This window comes from Podarcis bocagei, assembly GCF_964188305.1.
Source record: "Podarcis bocagei genome assembly, chromosome: 7".
NCBI classification, from domain to species: Eukaryota; Metazoa; Chordata; class Lepidosauria; order Squamata; family Lacertidae; genus Podarcis; species Podarcis bocagei.
Genome location: NC_138132.1, coordinates 5,146,956 through 5,169,059, shown reverse-complemented (window position 1 = coordinate 5,169,059; position 22,104 = coordinate 5,146,956). Strand labels below are relative to the sequence as shown.

Here is a 22,104-nt window from a genome sequence, read left to right as displayed (position 1 = left end):
AGCAAATGCCACTGTCAAACAGCTCTTACTGTCAGGAAGTTCTTCCTAATGTTTAGGTGGAATCTTCTTTCTTGTAGTTTGGATCCATTGCTCCGTGTCCGCTTCTCTGGAGCAGCAGAAAACAACCTTTCTCCCTCCTCTATGTGACATCCTTTTATATATTTGAACATGGCTATCATATCACCCCTTAACCTCCTCTTCTCCAGGCTAAACATGCCCAGCTCCCTTAGCCGTTCCTCATAAGGCATCGTTTCATCGTTTCAATCCACGACTCTTTGAATCCCAGGTGCTGGAAAGCACTGGGGGTGGGGGGGGAGCGTTGCTCTCTCCCTCGGATCCTGCTTGTGGGCTTCCACTGATTGGCCGCTGTGAGAGCTGGAGGATGGACTCAATGGGCCCTGGGCCTGATCTAGCAAGTTCTGCTTACATTCCCATGAGAGAGGGCAGAGCTGGCAGAGAGAGATTGCCCCTCCGCTGCCCTCCTGCAGGCCCTTCCTGGCCAACGGGTTAAACCCCCCTCCCCGCACCCATTGGCTTGCCAGGCACCCTTTGCTCGGCTCGGTGGGGTGTAAGAGACAGAAACAGAGAGAATGAGCACCAACTTAGAGAGTCACACAGAGCCACTGGTTTCATCTTGGCTCAGCGGTGAGGAATAACAAGTTGCAGCCCAGCCCCACTCTGCTTAGGCCCCTGTCAGATGCTGCCTATTCCTTCCCTTACGGCATTTCTATCCCCGGTTTTCCTCCCCATTTAATCTCCAGCAACAGCCCTGCGAGGCAGGTTTGTCTAAGTCTAAGACAGGCAGTGACAGCCCCACGGCTGAGTGAGGATTCGAACCCAGGTCTCTCCCAGGTCCTAGTCCGGCACACTAACTGCTGTGCCACACTGGCCCTCCTATTCAGACAGTAAGCTCTAGATTACAAGGGTCAGCAAACTTTTTCAGCAGGGGCTGGTCCACACTTCCTCAGATCTTGTGGGGGGCCAGACTATCTATCTATCTATATTGGGGGGGGGGAATGAACGAATTCCTATGGCCCACAAATAACCCAGAGATGCATTTTAAATAAAAGCACACGTTCTACTCATGTAAAAACACCAGGCAGGCCCCACAAATAAACCAGAGGTTCATTTTAAATAAAAGGACACATTCTACTCATGTGAAAACACGCTGATTCCCGGACCGTCTGCGGGCCGGATTGAGAAGGCGATTGGGCCGGATCGAGGCCTTAGTTTGCCGAAACTTGCTTTAATAAAATAAAAATAAAATCTGCAGCTGCCAAGACGCTGTACCCTGGTACTGATCACCAAGGCTGCTTGAACCCCCAGCAACAGCCTGGCCCCTTCTCCCCCTTCTTTCCCACCGCAATGACACCGTGCAGAGGACAGCAGACCCCCCTGCATTGCAGCGGGTTGCGCTAGATGACCCGGTGGGGTCCCTTCCAACGCCGCGATCCTATGGCCAGGCGCTGCTGCCCTGCTCCGAAAAGGCGTAAAGAGACGAAAGAAGCCCGGTAGAAGGAACCCCAGGTTGCCCCCCGAGGGGTGGGGAGAGCTGGGGGGGGTGTCCCTCCCAGGTATTGGCGAACTACAACTCCCATCCTCCTGGGAGTTGTAGTCCGGGAGCCCCCCTGCCCTTCTCCGACAGGCGCTCCTCTTCGGCCCGCCTCGCAAGGGCCGGCGGTGGCGGGTCTCCGCGCGCGCCGCGCTCTGCACATGTTCAGAGAAGCGCCGCCACGCCTCCCCGGCGGCCGAGGCTCCTCCTCCCCGCGCAGCCGGGCTCGGGCTCGTCGGGCCGGCGAACAAAAGCGGAGGGCGGCGGAGGAGGAGGAGCGACGGAAGGAGGAGAAGGAGGAGAGGAGGAAGAAGAAGAGGCCTCGCGGCGGCCCCGGGGGCGCGTTGAGGACTAGCCGCTTGCGGGGCGACACCGCATCCCTCCCGGCGAGCCGAGGTACGAGGGAGGGAATGGGGGACCCCCGGGTCACCAGGGGGCGCAGGCTGGACCCCTAAATCCCTGGACCCCTCTTACCGGGGAGGGGGGGTTTACCGCAATGGCTCCCCTGATCGCCCCCCTGCAGTCCTGGACCCCTCCTCCCGGGGAGCCCTCCCGCAATGGGCGCCCCTCTTTCAGACCCCCCAAAACAATCGCGCCGGTTCTCCGGCCAACTTGGGAAACTCGCCTTTTCCATGCGCGCGCGCGCAGGGGGTGCTTTTGGGTGGCCCCGAGGCTGCTCTGTGTGTTTGGGGGGGGGGGTCCCAGCCCCTCTCCTGGTAGCCCCCCTTCCCTCTTCTTATTTTATCTCTGCCATTCCCACCCCATCCCTTTCCCCAGGGAGCTGGGGGGGGGGTCCCCCGCCGTCCTGGTTCTCCCCTTCCTCCTTTAAACCCCCCCCCCCAAAGGTGGATTCGGCTCAGAGAGGCAGCGGCTGGCCCTCCAGGTGAAGTCCGGGAGGGGGGTGGGTGGGATTTGAACCCATGTCCCCCAGTTTTGATCTCCACCGCAACCCTGCGAGGTAGGTCTGGCTGTGAAAGGCGGCAAACTGAGCCAAGTGGGATAATTTGAACCCGTGCCCAGAGCAGCTTGGGTGGGGAGGGGGATGTTGGCTTACTGCAGATCTTTGCCTTGACCTTACCTGCCTTTCTCCCCCCCCCATATTAGGCAAGGGGGCTGAGCACCCCCAACGGCAACATGGCACCCCCAAGAGTTTCTTCTCCGTGACCTGCCTTCCTGCCCCCACCTGAATCCGCCACGGCCGCAAGATGGCGCCGGCCCCCGCCTGCTCCCGGGACATGCCATGGAGGAGTCGCGCCCACCGGACGCCGCGCTAGGGTTCCCCCCCTGCCAGAGAATGGGTCGGGGCAGCCAGGGCAGAGAGGCCTGCCCGTTGGAGGGCGAAGGGGCAGCCGTGGGGAGCCTCCTCCTGTTGGCACTCAACGGGCATCCGAAACGCCGTAGGGCCGAGCCCGGCAGCGACAACGACGACCCTGCAGGTGAAGGGGCGGCCAAGCGTCACCGAGAAGCCCCCCCGGAAGCACCCCCCTCGGGGCACCTGGCGCTGGACTACGTGGTGCCCTGCATGAACTTTTACGGGATCTGCGTCAAGGACTCGTTCCTCGGGGAGGTTCTGGGCGCCCGGATTCTGGCGGAGGTGGAGGGGCTGCACCGCAGTGGCAAGTTCCGCGACGGGCAGCTGGTCAGCCAGAGGGCGGTGCCCCCCCACGCCATCCGGGGGGACCAGATCGCCTGGGTGGAGGGCTGGGAGCCCGGGTGCCGCGCCATCGGAGAACTCATGGCGCACGTCGACCGGCTCATGCTTCAGTGCGCCGGCAAGCTGGGCACCTACGACATCCGCGGACGAACGAAGGTGAGTTCCGGAGGGGCCTCCCAGAGCTCATCTAGTCCAACCCCTGCAGTGCAAGACTCCCGGCTCTCTCTGTGCATGTGCAGAGTGCATTTCCCTCGCTGCGTAAAGTAGGTTCCTACAAAATGCTTTGCTTTCTTGTCCCTGTGTTGGCCTAGAGGGGGCACATCTTGCTTCCGGTGGGTGGGTGCGTGTCCGCATTGGCCTTTTGGAACTCTGCACGGGAGCAGAGGACTTTTTTTCCCCTGCTTTGCCCATGTGCGAGGTGGCAGCGTGGGAGGGGGTTTGGGTCGTGTTGCGTCCGTGCTTCTGAATGTGCAGTTGGTGCAGACATTTAGGTTGGGAAAGCCATCCTATCGCCCTGGAATTGTGTATCTGAAAGGGACCCCTAAGGGTCATCCATTCCAACCCGCTGCAAGGCAGAGATTGCAGCTGAAGAATCCCTGAGAGACGGCCGTCTGACCTCTGCTTAGACACCTCTGCGGCTCCACCATTGAGCGGCTCCTTGGCAAGCCCTTCCTCGTAATCATATTGATCTTACCCCCTGAAACAGCAGAAAACAAGCTTGTGCCATCTTTATTCCTGCCTTGCAGCGGGTTGGACTGGATGACCTTGGGGTGTGCCTTATAGGTGTACGATTTTAGAATCACAGAACTGCAGCGTTGGAAGGGACCCTGAGGGTCATCCAGCCCAACTCGCTGCAAGGCAGGAATATTTCGCCCCACTTGGGGCTCGAACCCAGAACCCTGAGATTAATTGTCTGAAATGTGATGTTGGGGGCCAGGAGCTCCCCAAGGCTTCCCCCCGCTCTGCGCCCCCCACCCAGCAACAGCTGGACCTTGGGTGGAAACGCTCTGCTGTTGCGGATGCCGGCGACCTCTGGGCCAGGCAGGGCAGGTCCTGGGGGGTCTGGGTGGGGGTCTGGGGAGGAGGAGGAGGGGGCTCCCAGGACCCCTGGAGGTGTTGCATTGCAAGGCCACCCTTCCACACCCCGTGTTGGCTCTTTGGGGTGCCCGTTAGGGGTCGCTAACTTATCCCACCTGCCAGAGGGAGGTGGGAGCCTTTTCCTGTCTCTGGGGGGTGGCTGGGGGGGGGGTCTTTTTCCGCTTTCCTGGAAAGACAGAAGCTGGCAGAGGCTGTGTCGGCCGGACGAGAACTGTGTCTGTTGTGTAACTAGCACACAGATAGTTGTGGGGTTCCTGGAGAAGGTGGATTTTGGAATCACTGTGGAATGCGCAGCAGGGAAAGAGTGTCTCTGAGGACGTCTAGGGTGCATTTCTAAGAAACAGCAGCCAACTCACCCTCCTGCGTTCCTGGAACTGGGGGAGGAGCTGAGCCCCTTGGTGTTTGTGTGCTCTGTGGGGCAGGGAAGGGGGCTAGGCAGTCTTGTGATTTTGCACCTATCATTTCCGCAAAGAACTTTGCCCCGCTCTCTCTCCTGTTGCAACCGGCGCCGTCGTTCTGACCTTCTCCCAGCCCGCCTTTCCCTAAATCGTAGGATCGTTGAGTCGAAGGGCACCCCCAGCGGTCATCTAGCCCAACCCGCTTCAAGGCAGGAATCCCAGCTGAGGGGTCCCGGACAGGGGGCCCTTCAAACTCTGCTTCATTCTCTGCTTCAAGCAGCCCTTCTTACTGTCAGAAAGTTCTTCCGGGTATTGAGTTGGAATCTTCTTTCTTGCAAGCTGAAGCCATGGGTTCAAGTCCTGCCTTCCGGAGCAATCTAGGGACTGGCTTGGTTGCTCTATTGAAAGGGAAAAGGGCTCTGCGTATGCTCAGAGGGCCCCTCGCGAGTTATTTTTATTCTCACTTTATTTATTAAATTTATATACCACCCTTTTATCTGAAGATCACAGGGCAGTTGACAATATAAAAACACAAACAAACAAACAAACAAACAAACAAACAAACAAACAAACAAACAAACATTACCTCCCCCCACTTGACACATTTAGTTTAACAGTCAAAGGCCTGGTTAAATGGGATGTTTTTTGCCTGAAGATGTGCAGTAAAGTCCCCAGGCAAACCTCCCTGGGGAGAGTCTTCCACGAACGGGGAGCCACCCCACAAAAGGCCCTGCTCTCGTGCTGCCAGACCTCTCCTTCAGACGGGCATCGGATGATAATCAGAGGATCTGGGTGGGTTCATATGGGGAGAGGCGGCCCTTGAGATATTGCGGTTCCTTGGCAAAACCGGCACTTTGGAGGGGGCCCAGAAACCGATCGGCAGACAGCGCCCTCCGTCTTGGCCCGGTGAGCAGCCTGGCAGCCCAATTCTGCTCCCTCTGGAGTTTCTGAGCCGTCCTTGGAGGACGCCCCATGCAGAAGACCTTGCAGTAATCCAGAATAAAGGCTGACAGCCGTTTCCCTGCTTGGACCCTCTGCCTCAAACGGGTGCTGGGGCTTAGCTGCGAAGACTGCTTGGCTCAGAGCCATCCTGGAGAGCTCTTTGCGCCCGGATCGGTGTCAGGAGCCACCCAGGCTGACCCTGCAGCTTTTTTGGCAACCCCGGCTGCCCCCTTTTGTCAAGGTCCCCGGCTGACCCCCGGCTCCCTCCCTCCCAGTGGGCAAAATTGCTGATGGAAGCCGATTTGCCGGAGCTCTTGCCCTCTTGCCTCTTCCCTCTGTTTTTGCTTTTTCCTGCAACGTTGGCAGGATCTTTTATTTTGGGGGGGTGGGGGTGGGTTGCAGGGGGCTGGCATGGGGGATGCAGCTTTCGCCCCTGGAGGCAGCCCTGACTCTTTGCTCCCCGTTTCCCGGTAGGGAGAGGGATTTGTGAATTCTAGGAAAGGCCCTGGCTGCCTCCATCTCTTTCCTGGAATCAGAGAGAAATTTGCAGCCCTCTAGCTGTTACTGATCTGCAAAGCCTGCCATAATCCCTGCCTTCTGGGAGTTGAAATAAAAAATTCCTTCCAGTAGCACCTTAAAGACCAACTAAGTTAACTTAACTTAGTTGGTCTTTAAGGTGCTACTGGAAGGAATTTTTTATTTTGACTATGGCAGACCAACACTGCTACCTATCTGTTTGTGGGAGTTGGAACTTGATCGCATCTGGGGGGGGGGGGGTTTGCTGAGGACGGCATAATATGTTTTTTGGGGGGGAGCAAGGTGGGGTAGAGGCAGTGTTAGAAACCCAGATTTATAAGCGAATCGGAATGCCTGGGTGCCATTTATTGGAATTTATTGTGATTTATTTATTATTCATTTCATTCTACTCCGCTTCATATTTTAAAGGGGAAAAAACACCTCAAAGCGGTTTATAACACGTTAAAACATCAAATAAAACAATCCAGAATAAACCAGATTCAAGCTTCAAGGAAAATATTTCAGATCCTTCTCTAAGTGACGTTTGGCTTTCTCCATATTTATTCACCTACTTAGTTTCTTGAGCTGCCCCATAGCAGAAGTCCCTTAGGAAGCCATTGTGGTGTAGTGGTTCGAGCGTCGGACCTGGGAGATCAGGGTTCGAATCCCCGCTCTGTCATGAAGCTCACTGGGTCACCTTGGAGTCAGTCGCAGCCTCGTAACCTCCCTCACAGGGTCGTTGTAGGGAGCAGCTAGACTGGTGACTGGGAGCGGCCGCCAAGGCCATATAACACCGGTCTTGAAAGACCTACATTGGCTTCCAGTACGTTTCCGAGCACAAATCAAAGTGTTGGTGCTGACCTTGAAAGCCCTAAACGGCCTCAAAGGCGCAGTATACCTGAAGGAGCGTCTCCACCCCCATCGTTCTGCCCGGACACTGAGGTCCAGCGCCGAGGGCCTTCTGGTGGTTCCCTCACTGAGAGATGCAAAGTGACAGGGAACCAGGCAGAGGGCCTTCTTGGTGGTGGCACCCGCTCTGTGGAACGCCCTCCCACCAGATGTCAAAGAGATAAACAACTACCTGACATTTAGAAGACATCTGAAGGCAGCCCTGTTCAGGGAAGTTTTTAATGTGTGACATTTTAGTGTATTTTTAATCTTTGTTGGAAGCCGCCTAGAGTGGCTGGGGAACTACAAATTATTATTATTCTTACTACTACTAATAATAATAATACAGTGGTACCTCAGGTTAAGAACTTAATTTGTTCCGGAGGTCTGTTCTTAACCTGAAACTGTTCTTAACCTGAGGTACCACTTTAGCTAATGGGGCCTCCCGCTGCTGCCACCATGCAATTTCTGTTCTCATCCTGAAGCAAAGTTCTTAACCCAAGGTACTATTTCTGGGTAAGTGGAGTCTGTAACCTAAAGCGTATGTAACCCGAGGTATGACAATAATAATAATAATAATAATAATAATAATAATAATAATAATAATAATAATAATAAACAGAGGAGGGGGTGAGCCACGTGCCAAGCTGGCGCCCAGAGGTCTCCACTGGGTTGCAATCGGACCCAGGGCAGTTGCAAAACATGCCTGGCGAATTTCGAACTCTGGACCAAGCAACCCTGAAGTGTGCCTGTGCTCTGGGAGGTGCACCACTGTGGGGCTGGCTTGAGGGAGGCATGTTCTCTCCTCCACCCCTGGGGGGCTGGGGGTGCCGTGGGTTGTTGCAGGCAAGACAGAGAAAGCTCCTGTGGAGTGCAGGACTCGAACCAGTGGATGGAGGCGACAAGAAGAAAGGAAGGGGCTGGATTCCTACATTGCGGGGGGTTGGACTAGATGGCCTCTGGGGGTCCCTTCCTTGTGGCAACTGAAAGGCAAGCATATTAATTGAGGTGGGGCCCCCAGTGCCGTCCTCTCCAACGATCCCCTAATGCGGACTCCACAATAAAACCCATAGGGTTTTACTGCAGTAAAAAACCCTCTGTTTTTACTGCAGAAGCTGCGATGCTCCCCTCCTGCCCCACCAGCTTCCATGGGGCTCAGCTGCGTTGGCCCCCTTCTCACTCTTTGGAAAGTGTTCCTGCACAGACACCCTGGTGCAGGAGACTTGCCTTAGGCATGTTCCCACGGGGGCGGCAGCCTCAGGCCAAAGGGAGTTTTTTGCTGCCCAGGACTCTTGCGTCCTCTTCTTTGACCATGGGGAGGGCCTGAGAGTCCAAAGTTTTTCCTTACTGGGTTGCTGCCAGGATTTGAAAGCAGGTGCAGAAAGGGGGCAGGGGAGGAAGCCCAAATTCCTGGGTTCCAACCCCATCTCCTCAAAAAAGCCGGGGAGCAGCTGGGCAAGCCGACCCGATTTTATATTTTTATTCTGCTTTCCAGCAAACCCTGAGCTCCCTGTGATTCACAACAGCCACAGAGATCAAACGCAGCTGCAGATTCACCGCAGCAATTAATGCCGTTCGTTCGAGTCGCAGCCACTCCGAGCGTTGCCAGGATACTTCCTCCAGAAGGGTGGGAAATGGTCCAGAGGCTGCTTATCACATCCTTTGTTCCCCTGCACCCCCACTGCGGTGGGTGCAAAAATTGAGGCCTTGCCAGCCTGCCAGAGAGCTGATTCTTGGGTTGACTTGCTGTGTGTTTGTGTGGGGTCTCCCTCTGTGTCCTGGCACGACCCCTGCGGGCACCTAGCGAAGGGGAAACCGAGGCACAGCAGGCCACCCCCCCTTCCCGCCGCCTCCTGGAGCGCGAAGGGGCTCATTATCTGGAGTCGTCTAAGGGCAGAGCTGAGCCGTGTCCTCGGCTGACCCCGCCGGCAGCCTTCCACGCTTTGGTCCGAGAGCAGATCCTGCGTCACGGGGACTTCATGTCCTTGGTGCTACCGGGAATGCGAGGGAACAGGACGCGCCAGCCTTTTGCCCCCCCCCCGGGGGGGGGGAGGAGAGATTACAGCCTCTCTCGCCTCCTTCTCTGCCCCCCCCTTCTGCTGTGGACTTTCTTGCAGGGTTGGGAAGGGGTGGGATTTTGGCCACTGGCTTTGCTTGCAACCCCACTTTATTTTTGTTTGTTTCTTGGGGGGCAGAGATCTGTTGGAATATCATTTGGCCCCCCTGCCCAGCGTCTCCCTCCTGGCCAGGCAGCAAACGGTAACCCTTCCTTGTCTCTCTCTCCACGCCCCCTCTACAAAATCTCAGGTGTCAGCCCTTTAATAATAATAATAATAATAATAATAATAATAATAATAATAATGCCCATTCATAGCCCAACCACCCTCCAATCTTCACTGCCATAATAATAATAATAATAATAATAATAATAATAATAATAATAATAATAATAAATTTATTTATTTATATCCCACCCTCCCCAGCCGAAGCCGGGCTCAGAGCGGCTAACAACAGTAAAATGATAATACATTATAAAATCATTTCATTATGAAATTAATTCCAATCAGATTTCATTTCTCAGGCTTTCTCCCCTCCAGAATTTCCTCTCCAGGGCTTTGACTTTTGAAGTAGTTTTGCTGTTCCTCTGCTTTCTGTTTTAGTAGCGGAGAGGGGCCCCTGGGCATACGCAGAATTCTTTTTGCTCAGGGTCGAGGGACCCTAAAAAGGTGTCGCGTGTTTTGGATTTGCACGTGGGGCGTTTGTGGGGGCGCATCCCGTCTTTGTCTCGCAGGGACGAGGGGCTCGCAGTGTGGGGAAGAAGTACCCCAAGGAGGTTGTGGGGGGAGGGAGCAAGCTCTTGGGGTCAGGAGCCCCCTGGCAGCCTTGGGGGCCCCTCCTCAAACTATTCTCAGGATAGAGGCTTGGCTTCTGCTGTGCTCAAAGGCAGGGGAGTTTTCTCATTTTTCAGAAATTACAGTCACACCTCGGGTTGAAGTTGCTTCAGGTTGAGCGCCTTTGGGTTGCGCTCCACAGCGACCCGGAAGTAACGGAGCGCGTTTCTTCCGGGTTTCGCCACTCGCGCATGCGCGGACGGTCAAAATGACGTCATGCGCATGCGCGGAATCGCGGCCTGCGCAGACGCAGGTTGCAGTTACTTCAGGATGCAAACAGGGCTCTGGAACGGATCCTGTTCTTATCCAGAGGTACCACTGTATATTGAATTGTTTTTAATGTTGTGTTTTGATGCAGTAACCTACCTTCCTTATGAGGAAGGGCAGGTTATCAATCAATTATCATTTTAAACTATAATTACCTTTGCTAACTATTTTAATTATTTTCAATTATTTTTATTACCAGTTGTTATTTTTAAAATTATTTTCTAATCTAATGAATAATAATAATAATAATAATAATAATAATAATAATAATAATAATAATCAACTGAATCCTGAAAAGGCAGAGATGTGCTGTATCCTGGGTTCTCAAGTCTAGGTTGGGGGGCTGTGCTCCCCTGCACTTTGGGGGGGCTCCTGGATTCCCCCCTGTCCCTGGGGGGCTCAGGTGGCCTCGGTATTGGGGGGACACACAAACTTTTATCTCCATCTACAGCCCCTTTTGGACAGAGATGACTTGGCCACTTCAACTCCACACTCTGGCAATTTCCAGGCTGGATTACTGCAATGTGCTCCTCATGGGGCTGCCCTTGAAGACTGCTGGGAAACTTTGGTCAGTCCCAAACACGGCAGCCCGATTCCTGTCTAGGATTCTCTTTAGATCTCATATTAGCCCCGATTTAAAGCAGCTGCTCTGGTTGCCGGTTCTTTTCCGGACCTAACTTGAGGTCTTCTGTCCTCTTCCCCAATGCTTTTCAACATCTACATGCAGCCATTGGGAGAGATCATCAGGGGGTTTGGGCTGGGTGTTCATCAGTATGTGGATGATACCCATCTCTACCTCGCTTTCAAATCAGAACCAGTGAAGACGGTGAAGGTCCTGTGTGAGTGTCTGGAGGCGCTTGGAGGATGGAGGCGGCTAATGGGTTGAGGTTGAATCCTGACAAGACAGAAGTACTGATTTTGGGGGACAGGAGGTGGGCTGGTGTGGAGGATTCCCTGGTCCTGAATGGGGTAACTGTGCCCCTGAAGGAACAGGTGCGCAGCCTGGGAGTCATTCTGGACTCACAGCTGTCCATGGAGGCACAGGTCAATTCTGTGTCCAGGGCAGCTGTCTACCAACTCCACCTGGTACGCAGGATGAGACCCTGCCTGCCCGTGGACTGTCTCGCCAGAGTGGTGCATGCTCTGGTTATCTCCCACTTGGATTACTGCAATGCGCTCTATGTGGGGCTACCTTTGAAGGTGACCCGGAAACTACAACTAATCCAGAATGTGGCAGCTAGACTGGTGACTGGGAGTGGGCGCCGAGACCATATAACAGCTGTCTTGAAAGATCTACACTGGCTCCCAGTATGTTTCCAAGCACAATTCAACAAGTGTTGGTGCTGACCTTTCAAGCCCTAAACGGCCTCGGTCCAGTATACCTGAAGGAGCGTCTCCACCTCCATCGTTCTGCCCAGACACTGAGGTCCAGCGCTGAGGGCCTTCTGGCGGTTCCCTCATTGTGAAAAGCCAAGTTACAGGGAACCAGGCAGAGGGCCTTCTCAGTAGTGGCACCCGCCCTCTGGAACGCCCTCCCACCAGGTGTCAAAGAGAAAAATAACTACCAAACTTTTAGAAGACATCTGAAGGCAGACCTGTTTAGGGAAGCTTTTAATATTTAATAGGTTATTGTATTTTAGTGTTTTGTGGGAGGCCGCCCAGAGTGGCTGGGGAGTCCCAGCCAGATGGGCAGGGTATAAATAATGAAGTATTATTATTATTATTATTATTATTATTATTATTATTATTATTATTATTTAAACACCTGCTCACGGGTGTTTAAAGCCCTGGGCGACTCGGGACCCCAAAACCTGAATGTCTTGCCTCCTTTGCCGCAGACCCTTTTGGGCGCTGAGACGGGCACCTTGCTGGTTCCTCCGGCTGTAGGGGCCCCAGGTGGGTGGGTGGGTGGCAGCCCAGGGGGAGGAGAGGGTCTTCTCTTGAGGCCCCTTGGCTTGGGGACCCCCTCCCCACAGAGATGTGTCTGCCACTTTCCTTGCACTGCTATCATCTTTTGCTGAAGACTCACCTGTTTGCTCTGTCTCTCGGCACTCAAGGTGCTTGTTTCTTGGGACCCACCTTATAGCGGGAAGCTATCCTAAACTGATTTTAATAATGTGTTTTAATTCTTGCATGTTAGGATGTCGGGGAGAAGGGCAGGCAAAGAATAGGTGGACAAAAAGGTAAAGGTAAAGGGACCCCTGACCATTAGGTCCAGTCATGGCCGACTCTGGGGTTGCGGCGCTCATCTCGCTTTACTGGCCGAGGGAGCCGGCGTACAGCTTCCGGGTCATGCGGCCACCAGGACTAAGCCGCTTCTGGCGAACCAGAGCAGCGCACGGAAACGCCGTTTACCTTCCTGCCAGAGTGGTACCTATTTATCTACTTGCACTTTGACGTGCTTTCGAACTGCTAGGTTGGCAGGAGCTGGGACCGAGCAACAGCCAAACTGGGAGGGGTGGCTAACACCCCAGAGGACAGGATCACACTTCAAAACGACCTTGACAGATTAGAGAACTGGGCAAAAACAAACAAGATGAATTTTAACAGGGAGAAATGTAAAGTATTGCACTTGGGCAAAAAAACCGAGAGGCACAAATACAAGATGGGGGACACCTGGCTTGAGAGCAGTACATGTGAAAAGGATCTAGGAGTCTTGGTTGACCACAAATTTGACATGAGGCAACAGTGTGACGCGGCAGCTAAAAAAGCCAATGCAATTCTGGGCTGCATCAACAGGAGTATAGCATCTAGATCAAGGGAAGTAATAGTGCCACTGTATTCTGCTCTGGTCAGACCTCACCTGGAGTACTGTGTCCAGTTCTGGGCACCACAGTTCAAGAAGGACACTGACAAACTGGAACGTGTCCAGAGGAGGGCAACCAAAATGGTCAAAGGCCTGGAAACGATGCCTTATGAGGAACGGCTAAGGGAGCTGGGCATGTTTAGCCTGGAGAAGAGGAGGTTAAGGGGTGATATGATAGCCATGTTCAAATATATAAAAGGATGTCACATAGAGGAGGGAGAAAGGTTGTTTTCTGCTGCTCCAGAGAAGCGGACACGGAGCAATGGATCCAAACTACAAGAAAGAAGATTCCACCTAAACATTAGGAAGAACTTCCTGACAGTAAGAGCTGTTTGACAGTGGAATTTGCTGCCAAGGAGTGTGGTGGAGTCTCCTTTGTTGGAGGTCTTTAAGCAGAGCCTTGACAACCATATGTCAGGAGTGCTCTGATGGTGTTTCCTGCTTGGCAGGGGGTTGGACTCGATGGCCCTTGTGGTCTCTTCCAACTCTATGATTCTGTGATTCTATGAACAGGAGCTCACCCCGTCGCGGGGATTCGAACCACCGACCTTCTGATCGGCAAGTCCTAGGCTCTGTGGTTTAACCCACAGCGCCACCCGCTGGTGGACAAAGAAGCCAGCAAATCCCTGCCTTGCTCAGGGTTGGTATAGATGATCCCCGGTTTCCCTTCTGACTTGACCATTCCAGGATTCCATGAAAGGCTTTGGTCTTCCTGCCCAAGTGGCTTCCGCACTCTGACTTGGGTTGTTTTAACAATCGGACACCCCCAAATTCCTTGCGTCTGCCTGCCTGCCTGCCTCTCCCCCTTCCTTTCCTGCTCGCCCCCAATGCATGCTGCCCCCTAGGAAAAGCTACAGACTGCCCTCTTCCGCTGTTGCCCACCCGGCCCCAGAGCGGGGGTGCTAGGGGGTGGGCGCTTTGCAAATTCAGCTTCCCATCTGCCCCATGCAGACCGCTTTCCAAAAGGGAGGATACGGGCTTTGGCTCCTTGTTTTTGCTTCCTGGTCGCCTGGAGGCGACTCTCCCTTCTCCATAGGCGAACCGGGAGGCGGAGCTCCTGGCAGGGGGGCGGAGCTGGGAAGAGGCGGTCCTGGAGCTGTGTTTGGTCTGACCCCTGGCATTGACCCCTCCCTCCTCTCCCTTCCCACCTCCCCTCCAGGCCATGGTGGCATGTTACCCCGGCAACGGCAGGGGGTACCTGCGCCACGTGGACAACCCTCACGGAGACGGGCGCTGCGTCACTTGCATCTATTACCTAAACCGGCACTGGGACAGCAAGGTACGTGGGGGAGGGGGGGGGTCTCTGCACCTGCCACCTGCCCCTCTGCCCCCCCCCCCGGTCTCATGCATGGCACACATTTCCTCTTCCCCGACGCCCTGCCCTCCGTTCTGTGCCCCTTCCTCTGCCCCCTCCAGCAGGCGAAACTCCTGCGCTCAGGAGGACTCCGGGGTCCTGCTCTCGGCTTGCGGAAGAAGAAAGTTTGGAGGCGAAGCCTGCAGGGCTCAGTCCTGGGTCCACGAGAAGCACTGATAGAAAGTGTGTGCCTCTGAGCATATGCAGAGTGCCTGCCCTGTGTCGGCGGACTGCAGGGCCTGGGCTTCGACTGTCTGGTGCACACGGGAAGTCTTTTGGCAGTGGGGTCTTTCCGCCAGGACTCTTGGGTTCTTTCTGTTGCGGAGGCTCAGCGGAGAGCTTATGAAAGGGCAAGGTCTCTGCCGAGAGTGGGCCTGATCCGTGAAGCTTCTGGTCCAACCTCCTGTCCTCACAGTGGCCAAATAATAATAATAATATAATAATAATTTATTCTTTATACCCCGCCCATCTGGCTGGGTTTCCCCAGCCACTCTGGGCGGCTTCCAAAAGAATATTAAAATACTGTGATACATCAAACATTAAAAGCTTCCCTAAACAGGGCTGCCTTCAGATGTCTTCTAACAGTCTGGTAGTTGTTTTTCTCTTTGACATCTGGTGGGAGGGCGTTCCACAGGGAGGGCGCCACCACCGAGAAGGCCCTCTGCCTGGTTCCCTGTAACTTGGCTTCTCGCAGTGAGGGAACCGCCAGAAGGCCCTCGGCGCTGGACCTCAGTGTCCGGGTAGAACGATGGAGGTGGAGACGCTCCTTCAGGAGCCCATAGAACCTAGGAATCGTGATAGACTGCTCCTGCAGCTGGAGGTTCCATAACAGCAAAAGTAGAGCCTGGCTGGATCAGGCCAAAGGGGGCCCATCGAGTCCGGCATCCTGTCCTCACAGTGGCCCACCAGATGCCCATTATGCAAAACCAGCAAGCAGGATCTGACCACAAGAGCAACTCTCCATTCCTGGGGTTTCCAGACACTGGGATTCAGAGGCTGAGCAGAGCCTTTGTGGCCAGTAGCCACCGAGAGCCTTACTGATTTCCATGAATTTGTCTGATATTTTGAAGCTGTGGCCCTCGCTCCCTCCAGTGGCAGAGAGTTCCACAGTCCGACTACGTGGCACACGGAGAAGGATTTCCTTTCATCTGTCCTGAATATTCCGACTTGGCGTTATGAGAGAAGGAGAAAAATGTCTGTCACGTCACATCTTCACTCGGCTTTTCCCGAGGAGTCCCAAATGCTGCAACCGTTTTCCATAGGGGAAATTCCCTGGCTCTGTCCTGGGGTTGCAAGACAGATGCGAACCCTCAAGCTACCTAGTCCAACATTGTGAACCCCCCCCACAACTCAGCCAACCAGATACTCCTGGGAAAAACCCCTCAGGCGATCGCCCTCCTCTCTAAATGTGTATTCATGTGGTAGACTGCTTTTAAGCCTGGAGGTTCCATTTTCGCCATCCTGGATAAAAGTCCTGGAGCGAGGGAACCTTCCCATCCGTTTTGCAGCAGGGAATTTCACAGGTCAAGTCTTCCTCGGTTTGGAGAGTGGAGGGGTGTGTGTGGGGGGGGAGAGACTCTGTCCCCCCAGCCCCTTTCAATATTCCTGATTTCCCGTCATCCCTGATCCTTGCTCATGCCAGCTGGGGCTGATGAGAGTTGGAGGCCCATATTTCTAGGAAAGAGATTGAGAATAAAAACGCCCAAATCACAAGGCCGTTTTGCAAAATCTGTGGTGCAACTGGATTGGGGGTCCAGTGTCCCGTTCTGGTTGCCTCGTCTCAAAATGGATATTGCAGAAAAGGTTGCAGCGTTCGGGACTTTTCAGGAAAGGCGACCGAGAGGCAGGGGTGCCTTAGCTGAGATTCCTGCATTGCAGGGAGTTGGACTAGAAGACCTTTGGGGTCCCTTCCAACCTGACAAGTTTTTAGTCCCCCCCCCCATAACACTAGAACTGATTGATTGATTGATTGATTGATTGATTGATTGTATATACCGCCCTATACCTGAAGGTCTCAGGGCAAGTTCCCAGAAAAGAACTCAAGGGCCTATGATGAAGATTCAGGACGGATAAGTCTTTCTTCACGCAGCAGGGAATTAAACTGCGGAACTCCCTTCCACTAGACGCAGCATCGATCACCAACTTGGATGTCTATCAGAGAGGACTGGACCAATTCCCAGAGGAGGAGGAGAGGGCTTTGGGTGGCTCCCAGCCGGGATAGTCATGCTCAGCCCTGGAGGCAGGGAACCCCAGGAGGGGAGAAGGGTCTTGTGTTCGAATCCTGCTTGGGAGTTTCCCCACGCATCTCTTCAGCCGCTGTGTGAACATGATGCTGGCCTGATCCATCCTCCGGACTCTTCTTCTGTTCCTACTTGCATCGGGTGGGGGCTGTCGGGGGGGCACCCATAGCCCCCACCCCCTAACCTGGATCTCCAGGCAGCCCTGTTTAGGGAAGCTTTTCATATTTGATGGATTTTAATATTTTGTTGGAAGCTGCCCAGAGTGGCTGGGGAAACCCAGCCAGATGGGCGGGGTATAAATAATAAAATATTGTTATTATTATTATTCCACATCCAAGGTGCTCCCACTTGCACCCCAGAGCAACCGGGGCCCCAGTCCCTGGCTAGAGCATTGCCCCAACTTCCTGCCACGCAGGCCCCCTCCCTTCCGTGCCCCAGATGCACCCATAGGACCCTTTCTTTGAGCACCCTGAATGCCCAGCCAGGAAGTCCTCTTGCAGAGGGGCACCCAATATTCTCACGTCCCCACCCAAGGGTGCCTGAGAGGGGCAGGAGACGAATGAATGACTTGGGGGTCAGTTTCCCGCTGCCCAGGGCAGCGCGCCCAATGGACTCTGCATGAGGTCCATCTGCAAAAGGGACCCTTTGACGTCTCCTCGTCTGTGCCAGGTTCACGGTGGGATCCTGCAGATCTACCCCGAAGGACGCTCGGTGGTGGCCAACATCGAGCCCATCTTTGACCGGCTGCTCATCTTCTGGTCCGACCGGCGCAACCCCCACGAAGTGAAGCCAGCCTACGCCACCAGGTAACGGGGAGGGCTGGGCAAGAGAAGCTGATGAACTATGTAGAACTGGCAAAAATGGTCCTGAATGGGGTAACTGTGCCCCTAAAGGACCAGGTGCGCAGCCTGGGAGTCATTTTGGACTCATAGCTGTCCAGGGAGGCGCAGGTCAATTCTGTGTCCTGGGCGGCTGTCTACCATCTCCATCTGGTACGCAGGATGAGATCCTCCCTGCCTGCAGACTGTCTCTCCAGAGTGGTGCACGCTCTCGTTATCTCCCACTTGGACTACTGCAATGTGTTCTACGTGGGGCTACCTTTGAAGGTGACCCGGAAACTGCAATTAATCCAGAATGCAGGGGAAGGGGATCAAGTTGATTCCAAAGCCAAAGGCCAGGCGGAACAACTCTGTCTTACAGGCCCTGCGGACAGAAATCAGATCCTGCAGAAGGGAGAGGTCTCCTTGTGTGCAGAAATCTCTCTGTGTTTGGCTCTGGCTTCCCAAATTGCATTTTAGTGGCTGGGATGGAGAACTGGGACTGCCCCCCAGTTCCTCCCCAGTTCTTCCCATTGGGACTGGGAGCGGTTGCCCTGCACAAGCCCCACCGAGCCGAGCATGAGCTGTGCGAGAGCTCAGCTCCTCGGCACCGCACAGGATCCGTGCAAAACTGTCGCTTTCCCCCTAGGTATGCTATCACCATCTGGTACTTTGACGCCAAGGAGCGGGCAGAAGCCAAAGGGAGGCACCAACTGGGTACGTGGACGGGCAACTAGGTGCTGGGGGTCACCGGTACTGGGGAGTGGGGTGGGGTCAGCCGGGGCACGGAGGGCAGGCCCACAGACCGACTGCAAGCGCTTGGGGCACCGTTGGCGCTGGTGCGGGAAAAGGACCTCTGAGCGCGTGCAGAGTTCCTCCCCTCTGCACAGCCTCCTGGAATTGGGTGAGGGTGGCAGGGCCCCCTAAAAAGTCCCTTTTGCAGAAAAGCTGACCTCTTTGGGGTGACCTTTGTTCTTTCCCCCCTAAAGCTCAGAAGAAGGGGGCAGAAGCCTCTCCCGGCGGGGCGCAGGAAAACGGGCCGACTTGACGGACATCCGTGCGTTGCCGCCGTGGGATCCTGACCGCCAAAGACCCTGCGCTCTCTTTGGCCATTTCAAGCTGCCTGTCGCCGCCTTTGCTGCCGCCTGTGTCCGCTGCCGCTGCCCCCCCCAAATCCGGCCGGCTGCAGCTGGAAGGCCTTTGACCACAGCCCAGGAGGAGAGGAAGATGATGCTGATGAAGAAGAAGAAGAAAAAAGGGGCTGTCAAGAGGCAGCTGCACCTTGAGAAGAAAGGGTGTGTGTGTGTGTGTGTGTGTGTGTGTGTGTGTTTGTGTGTGTGTGTGAATGGGCCCGGCATCTGTAGGTGCAAGCCCCCCCAGGGAGAGGGTGGCTTTTGTGTTCCCCTTCTGCCGCGTCGGAAGGGACCCCCAGGTGCCGGGAAACCCTTGTCCGGCAGGCCCCTCCCGGTCTACCCCTGCCTGCCCCCAGCGCCAGCGCTTGGTCCTGCTCATTTTAATCCATCTGCGAAATGAGAGAGAGAACGAGGGAGCAGGAAACGAGGGAGTGCGGAAGAGCAGAAAAAGAGAGGGGTGGCGAGAGAACGAGAACGTGGATGAGACGGAATAAACATCAGCTCATGGAAACGACCTCAGACTTCTTTGTTTTTTGGGAATAGGGGTGGGGGGCAGAAGAGGGAGCCAGGGCTCCTGGACCCCCCCTCTTCTGCTCTGGGAAAGGGGTGGGGGGCATTTGAGCTGCTCGCTTGTCACACTGGTGGGTCTAAAGCAGGCACCCCCAAACTCGGCCCTCCAGCTGTTTTGGGACTACAACTCCCATCACCCCTAGCTAGCAGGACCAGTGGTCAGGGATGATGGGAACTGTAGTCTCAAAAACATCAGGAGGGCCGGGTTTGAGGAAGCCTGATCGAAAGAGTTGTCCCCGTCTCATCCTCTGAAGTCCCTGCGCCCCCATTTCTCGGTGGAACGTGGATTTAATTATCTGCGTTTGTATCCAACCTTTTCTCCACGTTGCTCAAGGTATTCTCTGTAGAATTGCAGAATTGGAAGGGATCCCTGGGGATCATCTAGTCTGACCCCCTGCAATCCATGACAGATGGACAGACACCGAACCTTTGCTCAAAAACTCCCAAGGAGGGAGAGTCCACCGCCTTCCCAGAGAATCTGTTCCACTGTTAAACAGCTCTTACTGATGTCAAAGAGTTCCTCCTGATATTTTGTCAGAATCTCCTTTCTCGTAATTTGAAGCCATTGGTTTGGGTTCGAGTCCTGCCCTCCAGAGCAGGAGAAAACAAGTTTGCTCTGTCTTCTGTGTGACAGCCCTTAAGATATTGGAAGATGGCTCTCCAGTCTCCTCTTTTCCAGGCTAGACATACCCAACTCCTTCAACTGTTCCTCATCAGGCTCAGTTTCCGGACCCTTGATCAGGGGTCAGAAAACCTTTTCAACAGGGGGCCGGTCCACTGTCCCTCAGACCTTGTGGGGGGCCGGGCTGTATTTTGCAGGGGGCAGAAATGAACGAATTCCTGTGCCCCACAAATAACCCAGAGATGCATTTTAAATAAAAGGACACATTCTACTCATGTGAAAACACCAGGCAGGCCCCACAAATAACCCAGAGATGGCTTTTAAATACAGTCATACCTCGGGTTGAAGTTGTTTCAGGTCGAGTGTTTTCAGGTTACGCTCCGCGGCGACCCGGAAGTAACGGAACGCGTTTTGCCGCTCGCACATGGGCAGATGGTCAAAATGATGTCACGTGCATGCACAGAAGCGGCGAATCGCGACCTGCGCACGCGCAGACGCGGGTTATGTTCGCTTCAGGATGCGAACGGGGCTCCGGAACGGATCCCATTCGTATCCAGAGGTACCACTGTATAAGGACACATTCTACTCATATAAAAACACACTGATTCCCAGACCTTCCGCGGGCCGGATTGAGAAGGCGATTGGGCCGGATCCGGCCTCCGGGCCTCAGTTTGCCTACCCATGGTCTTGACCATCTTAGTCGCCCTCCTCTGCACACCTTCCAGCTTGTCAATATCCTTCAAGCTGGGCAAACAACTCCAGGTGGGATTTGACCAAGGCAATACAGTGGTACCTCAGGTTAAGTACTTAATTCATTCCAGAGGTCTGTTCTTAATCTGAAACTGTTCTTAACCAGAAGCACCACTTTAGCTAATGGGGCCTCCTGCTGCTGCCGCGCCGCCGGAGCACGATTTCTGTTCTCATCCTGAAGCAAAGTTCTTAACCCAAAGTACTATTTCTGGGTTACCGGAGTCTGTAACCTGAAGCGTGTGTAACCAAGGTATCACTGTAAAACATTTCCAAAATTGCTGCTGCACATTTAAAATGGCATGTGCAAGTTTGCTGTGCTAAATGGCCCTGCTTAATGATTGCTGGATGCTCCCAGGACAGTACAAATCCCTGGATTTTGGTTTAGGAAAAGGGTCCGTAGAGGAAGGGGGTTCAGGCAGGAAAAGCGCCTTTGAGCTGACTGGGGAAGGTGTGAGGAACGAGATGGCCAGCATATCGAGAGATCCTGGGCTGCAGAAAGGAGAGAAAAACCTAATTTTGGCCAGCCCCAGAGCTGCAGTTTAACGTTGGCCCAGGACAACTTGGCAAACTTCGAAACACTGGAGAGTTCTCCTCACCATGTAGAGGGAGCACTTCCCTCGGCAGGGAGCAATCGCTCAGCTGGGCTTTGGGGAAGTGACTTTGAGGGTGGCGAGCATCAGATAGGTCTGAAGAGGAACCAGTGAGTGGGCCAGGGGGGCCAGAGGGAGACAGTCCCTGGGGCTGGGGGCTGGATTATTTGGTACGCAAAGAGTTGCCCTCAACAAGGGGACCTGCTTGGACCTCACTGGCAACGGGAGGCTGATTTGGGGCCCAAACCAGGTATATCAGGACAGAGGAAAGGAACAGATTGAGATTGAATCCTGACAAGACAGAAGTACTGTTTTTGGGGGACAGGAGGCGGACGGGTGTGGAGGATTCCCTGGTCCTGAATGGGGTAACTGTGCCCCTGAAGGACCAGGTGTGCAGCCTGGGAGTCATTCTGGACTCACAGCTGTCCATGGAGGCACAGGTTAAATCCGTGTCCAGGGCAGCTGTGTACCAGCTCCAGCTGCTATGCAGGATGAGACCCTTCCTGCCCGCAGACTGTCTCGCCAGAGTGGTGCATGCTCTGGTTATCTCCCGCTTGGACTACTGCAATGCGCTCAATGTGGGGCTACCTTTGAAGGTGACCCGGAAACTACAACTAATCCAGAATGCAGCAGCCAGACTGGTGACTGGGAGTGGGCGCCGAGACCGTATAACACCGGTCTTGAAAGACCTACATTGGCTCCCAGTATGTTTCCGAGCACAATTCAAAGTGTTGGTGCTGACCTTTAAAGCCCTAAACGGCCTCAAAGGCCCAGTATACCTGAAGGAGCGTCTCCACCTCCATCGTTCTACCCGGACACTGAGGTCCAGCACCGAGGGCCTTTTGGCGGTTCCCTCACTGCGAGAAGCCAAGTTACAGGGAACCAGGCAGAGAGCCTTCTCGGTAGTGGCGCCCTCCCTGTGGAACGCCCTCCCACCAGATGTCAAAGAGAACAACAACTACCAGACTTTTAGAAGACATCTGAAGGCAGCCCTGTTTAGGGAAGCTTTTAATGT

General features: G+C 54.4%; 1 protein-coding gene across 1 annotated transcript; it reads left to right on the top strand.

The window, feature by feature from the left end:
* The first annotated feature begins 1,793 nt into the window (after nt 1-1,793).
* Nucleotides 1,794-18,605, top strand: EGLN2 (egl-9 family hypoxia inducible factor 2). The gene is made up of 6 exons (XM_081200591.1): nt 1,794-1,948; nt 2,657-3,362; nt 14,172-14,291; nt 17,276-17,412; nt 18,074-18,141; nt 18,414-18,605. Exons 2-6 carry the CDS (start codon nt 2,793-2,795, stop codon nt 18,470-18,472), a joined length of 954 nt encoding a protein of 317 aa, XP_081056717.1. The 5' UTR covers nt 1,794-1,948; nt 2,657-2,792; the 3' UTR covers nt 18,473-18,605.
* The last annotated feature ends 3,499 nt before the right edge of the window (nt 18,606-22,104 follow it).

Excerpts from the sequence above, each read along its gene's own strand:
- EGLN2 (XM_081200591.1), top strand. The coding sequence starts at position 2,793 with ATGGAGGAGTCGCGCCCACCGGACGCCGCGCTAGGGTTCCCCCCCTGC. Across the intron at positions 17,413-18,073 it reads AAGCCAGCCTACGCCACCAG|GTATGCTATCACCATCTGGT; the intron begins GTAACGGGGAGG and ends CTTTCCCCCTAG. Across the intron at positions 18,142-18,413 it reads CAAAGGGAGGCACCAACTGG|CTCAGAAGAAGGGGGCAGAA; the intron begins GTACGTGGACGG and ends TCCCCCCTAAAG.